A 17,379-nucleotide genomic window follows, 5' to 3' on the forward strand; every position below is an offset into this window, starting at 1 on the left:
GCAGCCACAGGACTAGCAACATCCACGGGATACAAACAGCCCGAGTCAGAAACTCACGGAGGACGACTGGAAGTCCAGGGGTCCCCAGACATACACACTTACGTGGTCACCAGCCTCCACTCCCTAGAGGGAGCAGGACAAGGGAGGGGCTCCTGGCGCCCTCTCTGTTAATACATCGCCCGGCCCGTGGCCGTCGGCTCAGCCTCCTGTGTCAGACGCTGTGTGCCCCCACATCCTGGCACACCATCGGACTGGGATGGGGGCTCCTGCAGCCCCTATCCCTGGTCTGGGCCACCACCCTCCCTTTCTGCTCTATGTGGCCTTCTAACTGATCTTCCTTTCCTGTAGTCCATTCTCAGAACAGAGGCCAAATGGATGTGTTACCGTGAGCCGGCCACTCTGCCTCTGTACCCTAAGTCCTACAGTGACCAAACGGCAGCCAGAAACCCAGGAGACCGTCAGGGAAATTTTGACCACAAATGCATACATGATGCAACTTTTTCATCAGTTTTGGTTGGGATGATGGTATTATGGTTTCATTTCTTTTACATTTCCTTATCTTCAAGACAGAATGATGTAATGACATTTGGGGTCTCTTCAAACGGACCCCGGGCTGGCTGGAGGTGGGCTTGGACATAAATTAAGCAAGTTGGCCAATGACATGGTAAGTGTTGAGATGGATGTGGGGCATATGAGGGTCCATTTTACTATTCTTTCTACTTTTGTATTTTTTTTTCATAGTAACAGTTCTGAAAACATCCAGTAGCCCCACATTTTCCTCACAGTAAAAAGCCCAAATCCTCACAATGGCCGCCAGCAAGCGACATGACCTGGCGCCCAGTTCCTCTGACTGACCGCCTCCCGCTGGCCCCTGGCTGGCTCCAGCTGCAGGTCTCTGCTCAAACACCTGCCTGTGTGGCCTCAGCCTGGGGTCTTAGCTGCCCCCTCCACCTGGCACGCGCCCCCTCGGCTACTGGCCTGGCCAGCTCACCACCTCCTGAGAGCCTGCCCAAACTGACCTTCTCATGGGCCCTTCCTGCACTAGGTAAGTGCTAAGGTGATGTGTCTCTTCCCTTGCCGGCCTAGAGGTAAACAGCAGGGAGCAGGGATCTCCGCACTGAGGGATCTCACTCACCTACAGCACTGCCCAGCACCCAGCAGATGCCCTGGAAAGACCTGCTGAATGGATGACCTTGTGGACGGGAGGAAAGGGGAGAAGGGAGGGGGCAGGGACAGAGGGGGGCTGGTGGAAGGAAAAGGAAGAGGGATTGGTGCCGGATCCCCAGGATGACAGATGCCCACAGAGCTCCAACTAGAGAAGCCCCACATCCTCGGCCCTGTCCCTTGTACCGATGCATCCCCGGAGCTGGAGAACAGGGAGTGCCGACAGAAACTGAAAGTAGGAGCAAGTGTCCAGAGGCAGGATGTCCTCTCCAGGGGGCACTTCCTGAGTCTGCATCACCCTCTCCAGTGTGCCCCCATCAATTCCTGCTGAAATGCCCTGGCTCCTGCAAGGCCAGCTCAGACACCCCCTTCCCTGTCCCCAGCGCCCACTCTGTCCCAGCTCCCCCCACCCCCGCCCAGACCCCTCCCTGCTCAACACCGCGGTGTCCCCACTGAGGCCTTTGGGTTATCCCTCCCTATTTCTCTAGTGCCTCCAGCTATGAGCTCCTGGTGGTTGAGACAGTAATCTCTTCAGACATTCCCAAAGCTTTTATCTGAGTGCTCCTGCATCCTAAGAGCACGACACGAGGTTTGTGGACAGACACATGGGAGGAATGAAGAAGTCAGGCTTTAGAGAGACACAGTCCTGGGTGTGCATCCTCGAGAGGCGGCCGGTGGTGGTGTTTAATCAGAGGCTGCCCTTCCTCTCTGCAAAGGGGGATGACAAACACTTCCCTTGGACAGCTGAGGTCTGGCACGTAGAGCTCAGCACCTCAATACATACCACTCTCCCCCCCCGGTTCCTTCTCTGGGTCCCCTTGTTTTTGCCCTCAAATCTCCATTCCTGGGGCACGCATCCAACTCCCAGGGCCCCTGGCCGGTATGGACCTTGGAACACGGGTGGCTGGTATTACTCTGAGGGGTAGAAGGTGTTTCTGGAGACGACAAAAGCCATCCTGGGGAGCACACGGACACTCCCTGGGGAGCCAAGAAGTCACGGCCAAGGAAACATGAGCCTTGGTAAGCAAGCTCCAAGCAAGAGGTGTCCTCACCCCCTTTTTGATAACAGTCAATCAGGTAAAAATGTACTTAAAAAAAAAAAAACTCTTTGCAGTCTCTTTGTATCAAGAGTTCCACTCAGCATCTAATTCTACGTTAGGAAAAGTAATGTTTGCAGCAGCTCAATACAAGATGAATTCAGGTTCACCTAAACATCAATTACATAATGTACAAAGATTGCTGTTTTCTCTTAAAAGACCATGCGGGAGCATGTTAGGAGAGTGCGATTCATGACCGCTGCCCGGTCTTGCTGCTCACCAAGGGTGCAGCCACATCCTGAGCATGTTTTCTCCCAAAAACCAGGCCAGTGGTGATGCCTTCCCATTGTAACAGAGTAAACACGCCCAGAGAGGCTAGGTGACTTGAAGGGTCACACAGCTGCTCAGAAGTGGGACCAAGTTTCAAACCCAGGTGTTCTGCTGCAAAGCCCAAGATCCTTGCATTATACAGAGGAGAAGGCAACCTGGCTTTGACCGGGAAACTGAGGCCAGGGCTGGTGATGCTGAGTGGGACGTGGCACATCCACATCCTTCTAATGGGGTAAGTGACTTCCCACCTTCCCACCTAACCCCTCCATCACGACACATTTCCACATCTCAGCTAGCCTTCCAAATAAGTTCTTCTTAGAATCTTTAGGGTTTAAGACAGTTACAGAGTGCAGAACTGTCTGAAAACCAAGGAAGGAAGTTCACTGGGCGGGTTAGGCCAGGTGGGGGTCTGTTGAGTCATAAAGCAGGTCCCCTAGTTTCAGAATTGAGGATGTAAAGTGTGATCAGAGGGTGGGTTCAACCTCTGACACAGAGTGAAACCAGGACACATATGTAATACTGTCCACGTCACTGAGCTAGAGACTTTTCAGGCTAGAGAGGCCACAGATGGGGCTAGACAACCTCTGCCAGATGCAAGACCCCCATTTCCACCCATCTGTCAGCGGTCACCCGGCCTCTGACCGAACACCTCTGGGGGCAGTGACCACACTATCTCCAGGGGCTGACCACCCCATCTTGGGCAGTGGTACCCCCTTGGACAGTCTCTACGGGAACCAGTAAGAGATGCATAGACTTGAGTCCCTACTCTATGCCAGGCACCATGCTGGGAACTGGGGGGACACAGAGTTGCGGGTCAGTCACAGTCACCGTGGGGACCCCGAAGAGCGCACCTAACCCAGGGGTACTCCTCCATCCCCCTGTCTTAAATCACAGGACACTGTGTCAGGAGCTGTGCTTACTGGTGAATAAAACGCATAAGGTATGTACAATCTGGGTAAAAAAAAAAAGACAGGTGCTTAATTAAATTAAATTAGATTAAGTTAAATTAAATGGAATACCATGAGATATTGTGATATTCAATAATGATACGGATGTTTAAAGTAGCTAAGAGCCTACTGGCAGCTCTCTACCCTTTTCCTTGTCCCTATTTTTAATTCTTTCCTGGAGACTTGGCTCAAATATCACCTCCGTCAAGAAGCCCTGGCCGCCTTGCAGGCCGGGTCAGCTGCCCCTTCTCTCTGTCCTCTCAGCACTGGGCTTCCTTCCACTGGGGCTCTGAGCACACAGGGCTGTGGGATTCCAAGTATATCACTCTCCGCAGCCAACAGCCTCATCTCCATGTCCCGAGGACCCAGCTCCAGGTTGAACTCAGAGTAGAACCCCCACCATGTTTGATGAACTAAATCTAACCCTTCAATCAGCTTCCAATATTCATCTCAAGCTCGTGAGGCTGGCACCACATCTTCTGTCTGAGCTGCTGAAATGGGGGCCCCAGTGTGGGTGAGCTGGAGATCTGAAGAGAAAGACATGTTACTCACCCGGAGACCTTGCAAACCAGGAGGTCCGTCCTTGCCTCCAGGACCCATCAGACCCTTTAGGAGGAGCAGAAAGGAAAAAAAAATAGAAACAATGGTCAACACAGAGTTCAGCACTACAGGCTGTACTTTGCCTTCTCATGCTCATTAGATAGGAAAATACCATCCCATTTCAATGGGGAGACTGGGGGGTGGGCGGTCAGGAGGAGAAAATTCCTGTCCCTGCAAATCTGTAACATTTTAAAACACGTGCACCAATCTGGCCTAATTTTACCAACCAAGAGGTAGGCAACATCATTCACACTTTAAAGATGAACACATTAGGGGTCAAATGCCCTGCATTAGTGCCTTACACAAAGCATGCACAAAGTCTTTGGAACCCAAGTATCTTTAGCTGTAAGCCCAGTGCCATTGTCCCTGTATGTTGCTGGCTCAGCAAGAACTAGCTTGGGCTACATGACTCAGTCAAGAGTGACATGCAACATAAGGCCATCTGGACGAATAAACGAAATTGTCTAAGATCAGTTTCAATTAAGCAAGGTACACCGGTGTAGGAAGGGGTCCTACTGACCTGATAATTCAAGTCATACTCCCAAGACTTCCCCTCCCACACACACATATCTGCTATATGACCTCAGACAAGTTCCTTGGCATCTGTGAACCTCAGTTGGCTCATCTGTGAGGTGAGGACGATATGCCCACTTTCCGAGTGGCCGTGGGGACCACATGGAGAATGGACACAAGAGCCCGGACAGAGCACCCCACCCCCAGACCTCCTGACCATACTCTGATTTGCACCCACGTGGTGCAAGGTTGCAAGGAGCTGCAAAACCAGCTCCTTGACGGGAGCTCAAGGAGGAAGGCGAGCAGTGGGAGTGGGTGAATGAGGCCCTCAGCTCTGGGATGCGATCATCAACTTCTCAGGTGAATTCTGGCCAGAGGCTTCCTCTCTGCACTTCCATTTCTTCAATGAATATCATCATACAAGGAGCTACTATTGCCAAGTATTGCATGACTATGAAGTAACTGGACTATATTGAGATCCAAATTCTCCTCTCTTAAGAACACCGTGGAAACACACACATGAACAGAAAACCCACAGGAACTACAGGCCTAAATCTCCTTTCCTCACAAGCATTATCCCGATGAGCTCAGGGCACATGGGGTGGGAAGGCCCTACATAAATGAGTGAAAGTTCCTTGAGCATCAGCAGACACCTCACATCTGATCTGTGCAGATTGCCCTTCTTTATTACGCTCCACGAGATGTTGATGAGACAGCCAGAGCCTGTCTCATCTCAGGGGAAAGATGAAAGCTGCAAGCCTCCTGGACCGCTCTGGCATTTGGATGCAGAATGCTGCACGCAGTTTTCCATTTGGAGAAGGGGAAACATTTTCCTCTCTCTGGTACTGCTGAACACAAACTCCAAAATTTTCCATTCTCCCCAGAAGTCACTGATATGATTGATTCAATCCAATGAATATTTAGGGAGCAACGGCTCTGCGGAAGGCCCTGGGCCAGGTGCTGCTGGGGATTCAAAACAGACAGACACGGCAACCGATATGGGTACGGGGCTTCATAGGGCTGCACCGAGTCCTGCTTTCTGCACACTGGCTCGTGTGGCCCGCGCAGCAGTCACGTGCATGATGAAGATGATGACAATGAGGGTGACGGTGATTTCCGGGTAGGACTAAATCACAAGAGGATCAGAGAGAATCAGTAATGTCAGCAAAGACACAAAGCTACTTGGTGGGAGAACGGGAACATGAGACCGGATGTTGCGGCTCAGTTGCAAGCTCTGTCCTTCCGCGCCCATGCTGCTCTTTGGGAGCTCACACTGCAGTCAGCAACCCCTTCCATGCCCCTCTTGAACAGCTGTGGTGGGGCCACTGCTTCATAAGCATGCGCTAATCCCCACCATGAGATAAACTGCCGATTTAGAGAAGGGAGACACGTTGGTCCTGGCCTTCAGAATCTTCCAGTTCTGGTCTCTCCTCATGGGGACCCCTTTCCACAAGTCTTGGGGCAGGCTCTAGTGTTTCTGAGCTCCCTTTAAGGGAATGCCATCACGCACACCAGGTACTACTCCAAGCCCCGTTCTAGAGAGAGCATCGAGCATGGAGAACAGCTTCAGAACATCAGACAGCTCCAGGGCTGAGGCACTCTGGTGTTTGAATGTGCTGAAGGTTCCAGACCTTGTCCTTGCCCCATAGGATGCACCGCAGGAACAAGACATGCAGGGAATCTCATTAATCATCTAGAGCGTGCAAGTGCTTACTCATGGTTATTTTTTCCTATCTCCTTCATTCAACTGAGAGATCAGCCCATGTGTTTTCATCCCTCTACCTCCAGCATTAATATCTGGCCACAAAAGTTTAAGGTTTCTTCCTTCTGTCCCCCCCCCACCCACATTCATCATAAGAAAATCCGCACAAAGGGGAGGCTCCAGAGTGAGAGGTCAAGAAGGCTGCCTCAGGGTCAAGCAGCGCTGGGCACTCTTAGCTCCTTATTCCTTTGTGGGGGCCATGGAGGAAATAATTCTCCTTTATACATTTCAGGGGAAGTATTGCTGCATTGTGCACTCACGGGCTTGGCAGTCAGAAACATCTAGGTTCAAAGGTCAATTTTGCTTCTTAGTAGCTGTGTGACTTTGCACAATCCACTCAATATCTTTGCACCAAGGTCTTCATTGGCAAAACAAAAAGAACGCCTTCACCCTTGCAGATTTAATATGCATATGTTTGCACCTAATAATACCCACCCTATAGTAGAAGGGTGGTTCAGTCAGTTGAGTGTCCGACTCTCGGTTTTGGCTCAGGTCATGATTTCTGGGTCATGAGATCAAGCCCTACATCGGGTTCTGCACTCAGTGGGGAGTCTGCTTGAGAGTCTCTCCCTCCCTCTGCCCCTTCCCCTCTGCACATGCGCACTCTCTCTCTCTCTAAAGTAAATAAACAGATCTTTATATATATGTGTGTGTGTGTGTGTGTGTGTGTGTATACACACACACACACACACACACACACACACTATAGACTTTCAGCACTTGCCAATTTTAGATCTGCAATATACATGCATGTATGTGTTGAGATCCAAGCATGAGAACATACTATGCTACCTGCCTTTTCTACTGTAAATCTCCCAACAGTTATTATAATGGTGAGGAGCTCTGGAAACCAAAGCTTGGGAGATTAAACAAAACATGCAAGGTTACAGAGACAAAAGGCAGCTCTTCTGACCTGAACTTTTTGGTATGAAATTGCTTTAATTATACTGGGCTTAAACATCCACTAGATTTCTTCTGGTTTTACCCCCAAAAAACCATACACATTTATCTTAATGAGGGATGGGCCCTGATGGCTTCATATAAATTTGATTTATGGATATTTCAAAGTAAGACTTGTCTTATTTCCTTTGATAAATACAGTCACTTGAAAGGGGCATCATGTTTCTAGGAGGAGCATATGGTGAGATCACTGACCTGTGGAATTTACTCTATGCTCATTAATTATCCTTAGTATCTGAACTCCTATCACAGGATGATCAGAGTCCCTTTGAATGGCCTTTTCCCAAATAGTTATTTACATATCTCTAAATTCATTACAGTGGAGCAGAACCCAAAGGCTGAAGCTTCCCCAGCCACTGCGAAGCCAGTTTGAATCAGAGACATGGGGGAAGCAATATGCCCAGGAAAAGACTCGCCTAGCACTGCGATGTCCAATGCCCTGACTCCGTTTTATCTACAAGGAAACTAGGGGGCTGCCAGGTTGGCTCAGCTGGTAGAGCCTGCGACTCTTAATCTCAGGGTTGTGAGTTTAAGCCCCACGTTGGGACTGGAGCCAAGAAGAAAGGAAGGAAAGAAAAGAAAGAAAAAAGAAAGAAAAGAAAGAAAAGAAAGAAAGAAAAAGAAAGAAAGAAAGAAAGAAAGAAAGAAAGAAAGAAAGAAAGAAAGAAAGAAAGAAAGAAAGAAAGAAAGAAAGAAAGGAAAAAGAAAATGGAACCTAAAACACCAGACTGCCTACCAGAAACCCCACTCACAGCCTGTTTAGGACCGGGGGCTATGAAGGTGGGCTTGCTGGGTTTCAAGTCCAGCTCCACACTTGGGAACTGCCTAATGAAAATTTCACTTGACAAGGCTCAGCTTGCTCCCATGCCTGATAGCGACATCAGCACCTATCACCCGGGGGGACGGGACCAGCTCCTGCAATGCCACAGAGCTCACCAAGGGCAAACCGCTGTTTCCCAGACCTCGAGGTGTTCAGAGCAGACCCCAGGCTGGGGGGGTGACTTACCGGAGCTCCTGGTGGCCCAGGTAGGCCCTGGTGACCCCGTGGTCCCGGAGCTCCCTGGTAACAGAAGCCAAACCTGCATTAGACACAGCTCCCGTTTCCCCATGACTCACGACCCTTTGCTGACTCAGAGTCTACATCCGGAGTTCCCAAAAGGGACCCAGCGATACAGAGTGGGGATGTGCATTCCTGGTGGAAAGTCAACTTGCCCCAACTCTGGAAGGCTCCATCCGAGCTCCACAAGCAGCTTCAACCCCACGGCTTGGCCCTTCTGTCCCTGCTCCCACCGAAGCCGCACTCGGCGAGGAGCCATATCCCTCTTACCTGCTCGCCCTTCAGGCCCTCTCTCTGCACCTGTGGGCAAACCACGTGTCAGCAAAAGTGGGGCAAACCCCGTGTCAGCAAAAGTGGGGCAAACCCCGTGTCAGCAAAAGTGGGGCAAACCCCGTGTCAGCAAAAGTGGGGCAAACCCCGTGTCAGCAAAAGTGGGGCAAACCCCGTGTCAGCAAAAGTGGGGCAAACCACGTGTCAGCAAAAGTGGGGCAAACCCCGTGTGAGCAAAAGTGGGGCAAACCCCGTGTGAGCAAAAGTGGGGCAAACCCCGTGTGAGCAAAAGTGGGGCAAACCCCGTGTGAGCAAAAGTGGGGCAAACCCCGTGTCAGCAAAAGTGGGGCAAACCCCGTGTCAGCAAAAGTGGGGCAAACCCCGTGTCAGCAAAAGTGGGGCAAACCCCGTGTCAGCAAAAGTGGGGCAAACCCCGTGTCAGCAAAAGTGGGGCAAACCCCGTGTCAGCAAAAGTGGGGCAAACCCCGTGTCAGCAAAAGTGGGGCAAACCACGTGTCAGCAAAAGTGGGGCAAACCACGTGTCAGCAAAAGTGGGGCAAACCACGTGTGAGCAAAAGTGGGCAAACCACGTGTGAGCAAAAGTGGGGCAAACCACGTGTGAGCAAAAGTGGGGCAAACCACGTGTGAGCAAAAGTGGGGCAAACCACGTGTGAGCAAAAGTGGGGCAAACCACGTGTGAGCAAAAGTGGGGCAAACCACGTGTGAGCAAAAGTGGGGCAAACCCCGTGTCAGCAAAAGTGGGGCAAACCACGTGTCAGCAAAAGTGGGGCAAACCCCGTGTCAGCAAAAGTGGGGCAAACCCCGTGTCAGCAAAAGTGGGGCAAACCCCGTGTCAGCAAAAGTGGGGCAAACCCCGTGTCAGCAAAAGTGGGGCAAACCACGTGTCAGCAAAAGTGGGGCAAACCCCGTGTCAGCAAAAGTGGGGCAAACCCCGTGTCAGCAAAAGTGGGGCAAACCACGTGTCAGCAAAAGTGGGGCAAACCACGTGTCAGCAAAAGTGGTGGTGTTTTCTCAACAGTCATTCCCCGCAGCTCCGTCAAGGGTATTCACATAGCTGTAATGCAGCAATTCCTGATTTTTCTCTGATTTTATCCCACTTTTAGTGCTGGAAGCCTTGTATCCAGCTCATATGGTCGGAGGAGGACCGACCATCAGCGTAAGGTCTGTGATTCTGCCCCCCTGGGAATGCGTGCACACTTACCACGGAGCCCGGCACACCGGGAGGTCCTGCAGGCCCCACGTCACCCTGTGCAGAAATGACAAACATTTCAACGGCGTGCCTTCTGCCTCCTTCCTCTGCTGGTCCCCACCCCTCTGAGGCCCCTGCTTATCCACACGAGCCCATTGGACCACTTCCTCCTCTGTGCTCTGCCTCATGCGGCTGCCATGCTGGATCTCCCTCCTGCTTCCTGATTTTCCCAGACTTTCTGTGTCTAATTCTTGTCTGTGTCAAGATCACAGGGACGTTATTTTCTCTTTGGTGCTGGATCAGGGCCTAGATCTGGCTGGTGCTCTCACAGCTGTTTCCTGCTCGAGAGCAGCTTTTCGTCCACTATTCTGTGAGCACCTGCTTGCACCAGGCACCACACCGGACCCGGCCAGAGCGATCATTACACCTTATGGTGCATCCTTTGCACCAAGTCCCTGGTTCAGCACGTGGTCAGTATTCAATGTTTATCAAATAAGTCACACATAAATCACTCTCATCTGTCTTCACTAAGTCATGATGTACAAAAGACTTGTTTTGTGTCCAGGTCACCCGGCCCATGACGGCTGTGGGTGCATCAGATTTCTGGGGTGTGAGCTACATCTTGGTTCTACATGGGGCACATTCGTCCACTGTGCAATAGAAAACTCTTCATTGTTCTTATTATCACGCCCATAGCTAAACCAGGGCCCCATTTGCAGCCAGTGTCCCTACACGTGGCTTGGGGACACCACTTTTCATTTTCCCTCGAGGCTAGCTCAGGGAGCATGGGGAAGCATGAAAACACTAGCGTTGAATAAGCTGGCAAAGAATGACAGAGTCACCGGAGAAATATGAAAGCATCTCTTAAATCCCAGTGCAGGGGTGTCAGAATGAGTGGCTCCAGGCACGCATGTTGTCCTGTGCTACATTCGAGGTCCTATTATATGGATAGGCCAGGTTTTTCCTGACACTGAACCACCCCCACGGTCCCCACTGGCTGCCCAAGACTTGGAAAAACATCTGTTTACCTATCACCAGGAGATCCCAATTAAATGTTCTTTTAACAGACTTTATTTTAGAGTGGTTTTGGCTGCACAACAAAATGGAAGGGAAGGGAGAGTTAATGAGTGCTACCCTTCCTTGTTCTCCCTCTTTGTCTCTCCCATACAGGAACACGTCCTGTCTCAGAAACAGCTTTCCATTCTAGTTTTTTTTCTCCATGGCACCACCACACACACACGCGTGTGCACGCCTGTGCTCACACACAGCATTTTCTACCATTGTGTATCCTCTCCAGATATACACATGACCCATCTATCTCTAGGCCCTCAGACCCTGGCTGGCTTATCTCTCCATTTCTCCATAAACAACTCTCAGCCCCGCCCCCCCCCAAGCAGGATTACATTTTCCCTATGCTCCCACAAACCTTATTAATATTTTGTAATACGATTGTTAGAAGCCGTTCTGAGCTCTACTGTAATTTTTGTGTGGCTATCTTATTTTATATTATATAAACAGATGCGAAGGAGAGAGAATTAGTTGTATGTGGGTGTACCATGAGTCTTTTGGGGTTCATGACTGCCTCCCTTTTCCTTTATTTCCACTATGTCTCACTACCACATTTACTTTTGCTGTGTTTACTGTTGTACTCATCATCATGATTATACCACAAAAGTGAATTTTCAATGACAGTTATGAAATTAATCAACATGGGCTTTCTCATTTGCTCAGGTCATTTACAGAATAGGAGAGCCAAAGTCCTGACATACGAAATCACTCTTAAGGAAGGCTAAGATCCTGTAGTTCATCCATAATAATTGTGTGTAGCTAATAGATACTGGGGCCTTTCCATCTGTTTGGCCTTGTTCGAAGGACTTGGAGTCAAGCTTTTCCCCTCTGATACTCTTTCTCATCTTAGAGACAAGGAGACTAAAGCACGGGGATGCGTAGTAACTTGTTCAAGGTCAAAATGATGTAAGTGACGCATTTTTGCCACAATCCTTTTAGCTGCTGCGGCAGTCAGCCCGCCAGATGGCCCCCGGCGTCCCCCGCCTCCTTGGGGGACTCCCACCGGGTACCGGTGCCAGGCTACGGGACCAACAGCACACAGCAGGAGGGACGCTGCGCAGCCTCCAAGATGAGGTTATGAACATGATGGTCGCTTCCAGGTGGAGCCCCCTCCCCTCCCAACCTCAGGTCACTCACCACTCACTCCAGGGGCGGCAACGTCCCCTTTTGTGGGCAGCCCTATGTAATATGAGGCATCAAAGCCTCTGGCCAGCAGCCATCGAGGAGCCTAGGCCTGACAATCATGTGTGTGAGCCTGGAGGCGGATTCTTCAGCTCATCACAGCCTGGCTGGCAGCCTGGCCACAGTCTTGCACAGAACCCTGGACCAGGACGACCCAACAGCGTGAACACCGAGTACCTAGATCCTAGCCTTCAGAGACTGCGCGAGACCACATGATCATTGCTTTACACTTTTAAGTTTCAGGGACATTGTCATGAGCCAACAGATCAGCAACACCAGCATGGAATCTTGGCTTGGCATGAACACCGCCTCCCTGACCCGGAGATCTGTGGTGAACGGCTGTGGGCAGGCAGATCTGCAGGCCTGGCTGTGAGGTCACTCTGGGGTCTCAAACAAGACACCCTACTTTTCTGGGCCTCCATTCTCTCATCTGTAGAGTTAGGGGATAGAAAAGACCAGCTCTGTGGTTCCGACGACTTCCTCAGATTGTAAAACATCTGAGATTTGTCTCCATGATGTTCACTTAGAATGTGCTGAGAGGCATTGGATCACTTGAGCATCCCTGGTTTCTGGTCCTTCCAATGAGTGATCCAAATACTACCGTGACCCCATGACCTTGTCTTAGCATTTCTGCTTTCGTCATAATAAGCACTAACTCAGCTGTTGCCCAAACTGTGGGGGCCAAAAACATCTATAAATGAGGTGGAAGGTTGGGATCCCCGCCCCCACCTCTCTCTCTCTCTCTCTCTCTCTCTCTCTCACACACACACACACACACACACACACACACACACACACACACACACACAGGCAATAGCAGAAGTCACCTACATCCAAACTTCAAGGATCATTCCCTCTTAGTGACTTGAAATAAACTACTTATTTTAGAATTTAGCATCCCCTGTCAAGGAACTGTGAGAATATATTAAAATCCCCATGCCAAGATAATATAACAATATAAATCTCAAATCTAAAAATACTTGGAAAAGAGAATCATTTGACTCAGAACTGAAGCCGAAGTGAGCAAGTTGGGAAGACATCAATGTCCTTCCGGCCGCCACTCTGCAGGCGACGGTTCTTTAGCCTATGGGTCTGCTTACTTATTTATAACACCTGCTCCGTCTGCTTCTGGAAAGAGCAGAGCAGCCTTTCTCTCCTCCTTTATTCTCCACCATTGCTGGGACTAGTGCGCGCCAGGCAGTGACTTTCCCTTGAGCTCTGCAGAGTGACCCTGAGTCCAAGTGATGCTCCCTGGGGGCTGTACCTGCCTTAGTTTACCCGGATTCCTCCTCCTGCCCCACCTCTCCCCAGAGAGTCTCAAACCCAAGGCCCGATGTCCTTCCAGGGACCTGTTGAAGAACCTGAACTCGTGCTCTGGTCCTCCTCCTAGAACCCAGGACACACCGTACCTTCTCAGTTTCCTTTGCCGCCCAGAACGCTCTGGAAGGCTATTATCTTCACATACATTTTCAGAGCACTTCACAAGTTGCCAAGACTCTTCACATGCGTTTTTTTCCACTGAGATACAGAAATTCTAAGCAGCGCATTTATTGAGTTAAGCCTTCTTGAGAGAATGTTCTAAAGGAGATGGCCAGTATGATGAGATGCAATCTTTAGTCTGTTTATGAAAGATCTAGTACATTTTCAGAATTATGATTCTGGTAAAAAAAAAAAACACCACATTTTTTGAAGTGCTGCAGAGAACAGGAAAAATGGAGGAAGAGGAGGCGGAGTCGGTAAGATTTTGTTTGGTATTTATTCACGGCCTGCCTTAGTCCAAAAGGCAATTTCAGTAGCATAATATTTTAATATGTCTGGATATTATATAACAGGGATTTTGTTTTGTTTTGTTTTGAAATGGGTTTTTATTCCTCAAAGTAGAAAAAGAAAATTTAAATAAAATAACCAGAAATTTCTTGGGAGACGAGTTCCTGAGGCCCAGCTCATCCCCTCTGTCTGCACTTCGTTCCTGGGCCCCTCACTTCGCCCTGGGGCCCCAGGTACCCACCTGCCCAGAGCCGAGCGCCCTTCCTGCCCCAGGCCTGGCTTACCTTCTCTCCCCGGGGTCCTGCCACGCCAGGAGGGCCAGGTCTCCCCTGGAGGAAGGAAAGGGGGGACTGTCAGTGGCAGTGAGTAGGAAAGGAAGGGGTCGGGGCCCGCAGCTCCAACGCTGTAATCCACCTTTGCCCCAGGTGGACAGTCCACACTTCTGGACAGTGCTTATTCCTGGAAAACTCTTTCCCAGTGACTCCCAAACGCCACATCCCGTGTGGTCCCCTCTGGAATCAGAGTACTGCGGTGTGGGGCACCCATTCTGAGGGACGAGGACTGCTCTTCGAGGGATACGAGGGATGTGTCAGGAAAGATTCCCAGTGAGAGGCAGGAAGCAGGCACCCACGACCCGCTGGGTGTCACGTGGGCTCCTCAGAGGGTGCTGAGGACCAGCGAGGTCCCCAGGGCCGAGGGAGGAGGGACAGGGCCGCCTGGACTCTGGACCAGGGTCAGTTAGTGCTGCAGGAAAAACCTAGCACCCGGAGGGCTGGCGTAGGAGATGCTGGCGATGAGCCCGCATCCTCCTCGAGGTTCCCACCGGGCAGCCTTCCATGGGGGTCCCAGTGGAGATGCAGGCAGGGAAAGCTCCCCCCAGAACAGAAGTGAGGAGGCGCCCCGAGCCGCCACACCCTGGGGGCCTCCTGTGAGTCTCCTTGTAAGAGGACGAAGAGCAAAGCAGTTGGACAACCAACATTCATCCCGTTGACAAGTGACTTTCTCAGGAATTCACCCTAAAGGCACAGGTGTGCTCAGGGATGTACACACGAGCTCTCTCCCTTCCTTTCTTCCTGTAAACAGCCACGATCAGAGCAGACCCAACGTCCCCTCGCAGGAGGAGACCCTCCGTGACCCTCCGTGACCCTCCATGACGCTCGCTGTTCCTCTGCCTCTCCACGCCCCTGCCCTGCTGCGTCCACACCATCAATATCTTACTACGGGCTGGCTCAGTGCGTGCTGCCGTCCCCTGCCTTCTGGGCTTTCACCTTGTGGGGACTTCCAGTGTCAGAACTCAGCCCTGGCGCGGGGGCAGCGTGCAATTAATATGAATATATGATGGCGCAGTCACGCCACAGAACACCAAGCAGTCATCTGAGTCCCGTCCCTGGTGAATATTTAAGGAAACAGTTATATGTTTATGACACCATGTTAAGGGAAGGGGCTAAGACCTAAGAAGGTATGAGTCCAATTTGTTAAGTGCCAATAAATATAAATCAAGACATGATTTTGGAGTGATGGGGTTATCCATAAATGTAATTTATATTAATATAATGAAATTAATATATTATAATGAACTTATGTATCAAGTATAATTAATATACTCACTTTATCTGTAAGCTACTAATATGAATGTATGAATTGACCGATATATTAATGTATTAAGTTATATGACACAAGTATTTTCCCAACTGCTTTCAAGCATATGTAGAATTTTAGGTTTTATTTAGTTTTAGCCATTTAAATATTTAGATGTAGTTACTCTCATGGATAACACATTCCCATGGTTCAAAATGTATGTGCGTAAAAATCCTTTTCCAGTCCCATCGGCCAGACACTGAGGGGCCTCTTACAGAGGCAGGGAATGAAGCAAGCAGGTTATCAGCCTCCTGAGCATCCTCCCATAGAGAGTGCGTGTCCCCATAAGGCCTAGATGCCATTTTCCACACCATTCTATTCTTGTACTGTACTTTCCATTCAACCACATAGCTTACAGAACAGCCCTGTCAGTGCATTAGGAGTTTCATCAATTTCCACGGCCTCATGTTATTTCCCTGTAACTCCACACCCTGATTTGTTCAACTAGCTCCTTACTGATGAGCCCCTAGGTTGTTTGTCATCTTTTACACTTGCAGAAGAGCCTGCAATGAACACATCACTTTGAACACGTGCATGTCATCCATGGACTGGATTGAAAGAGGTGTGTTCTCTGTGATCCCCACACCCTGGTGTAAGGAGAGGTCTGGTCCTTAGGCCTCCCGGAGCCTCCAGCTGAGCCAGAGATCAAGGCAATCAGGCCCTACAGAGCTTTGTGTCAGGCTCCTGTCCTCCAGTAAAGCTGAGCCCACCAGACCCAATGCCCCCTTACCTGCTCTCCCATCTCCCCATGCTTCCCGGGGAATCCATCCAGGCCTCGCTCCCCCTGGCAAGAGAAAGAAAATGAAGAGATGAAGACAAATGGGCATCCTTGTGGTCAGAGCCACGGGATGCAAAGGCCGCTAGTGTCCAAGTGTGCTAACCTTTACTCGCTATCTGGCATCTCTGGATACCAGGAGAGCCAAACATACACACAACAGCCTAGAATTTATGTGTACTATGGCTCAATGCACATACATCAAAGGTCAGAGAAACCAGATTCCTAAATCTGCTTTGCCTTTCCCAAATCTGTGACCAAGGCCAGGTCATGCAGTCTCTCTGAACCACGCTCTCTCTTCATCTCATGGGGTCAAACAAAATAATGGACTTGTGGGGTGTGTAACGCAGTTCATAAAACCGTGAGCATATTTACTCATCGTTCATTCATCCAGTGGATATGTATAACATCCACTACACTCTCAGTGCTTGGAATGAAAAGTTAATTGCTGGCCAACAGTAAACAACCATCCACACATCCCGCCAGTGCCCACCCATCCATCTGCTTGTGCTCAGAGCTGCGCTTGTCTCTCTTAGCTCTATAATTTGGGACAAGTTACTTCACCTCTGAGCCTGTTTCTGTTGACCATGTGTCATGGGGATGATGATAATCCCCTCCTGGGAAGACACCCGGGACGAAGGAATGAGATACCCTACCTAAAACACCTGCTTATAATAGATGGGGAGTAGGTGCCGCCATCTTCCTCCCAGCCCCGCTCTATTTTCTTGAGCCAAAGCCTATAGATGTCGGCGTGGTCCTCTCGTGGCTGGTGCCCTTGTCTGATGTTCCCAGCGGTGTTCTTCTCCCCACTGGGCCCTGAGAACTCGGTTGGTGGAGAAAGGAGACTCCCACGGGTGGGTCCATGCTATGAACAGTCTTTTATGTGCCACCCCAGCAGCCCTGGCTTTCTTCTCGGAGTCCCCCCAACACGGCGGTTTCTCGTTTCCATGTGCTGTGCCCACTGTTGTCTCTGCTTGGCTCCTCAGCACCCTTCCAGGCTCAGGTCAATGTCCTCTCTTTGGCTTTTGAATCCAAACTAGAGGCCCATCTTTCTCTAGCATGTCCCATTTCATTTCCCTCGCTCCTGTTAATTCGATTT

At 50.3% G+C, this 17,379-nt stretch overlaps 1 protein-coding gene across 1 annotated transcript in view; it reads right to left on the minus strand.

Moving 5' to 3' along the window:
- The window catches only part of COL22A1 (collagen type XXII alpha 1 chain), a 247,474-nt gene that overhangs the window by 126,534 nt on the left and 103,561 nt on the right, over positions 1-17,379 (minus strand). Inside the window, exons 17-22 of the mRNA XM_027583883.2 lie at positions 16,236-16,289; positions 14,152-14,196; positions 9,863-9,907; positions 8,641-8,670; positions 8,320-8,373; positions 4,031-4,084 (exon numbers count right to left, since the gene is read on the minus strand). Of these exons, the coding sequence (XP_027439684.1) occupies positions 4,031-4,084; positions 8,320-8,373; positions 8,641-8,670; positions 9,863-9,907; positions 14,152-14,196; positions 16,236-16,289 (282 nt within the window). The remainder of the gene's footprint in view (positions 1-4,030; positions 4,085-8,319; positions 8,374-8,640; positions 8,671-9,862; positions 9,908-14,151; positions 14,197-16,235; positions 16,290-17,379) is intronic.

The sequence above is a fragment of the Zalophus californianus genome, chromosome 4 (assembly GCF_009762305.2).
Source record: "Zalophus californianus isolate mZalCal1 chromosome 4, mZalCal1.pri.v2, whole genome shotgun sequence".
Classification (NCBI taxonomy): Eukaryota; Metazoa; Chordata; class Mammalia; order Carnivora; family Otariidae; genus Zalophus; species Zalophus californianus.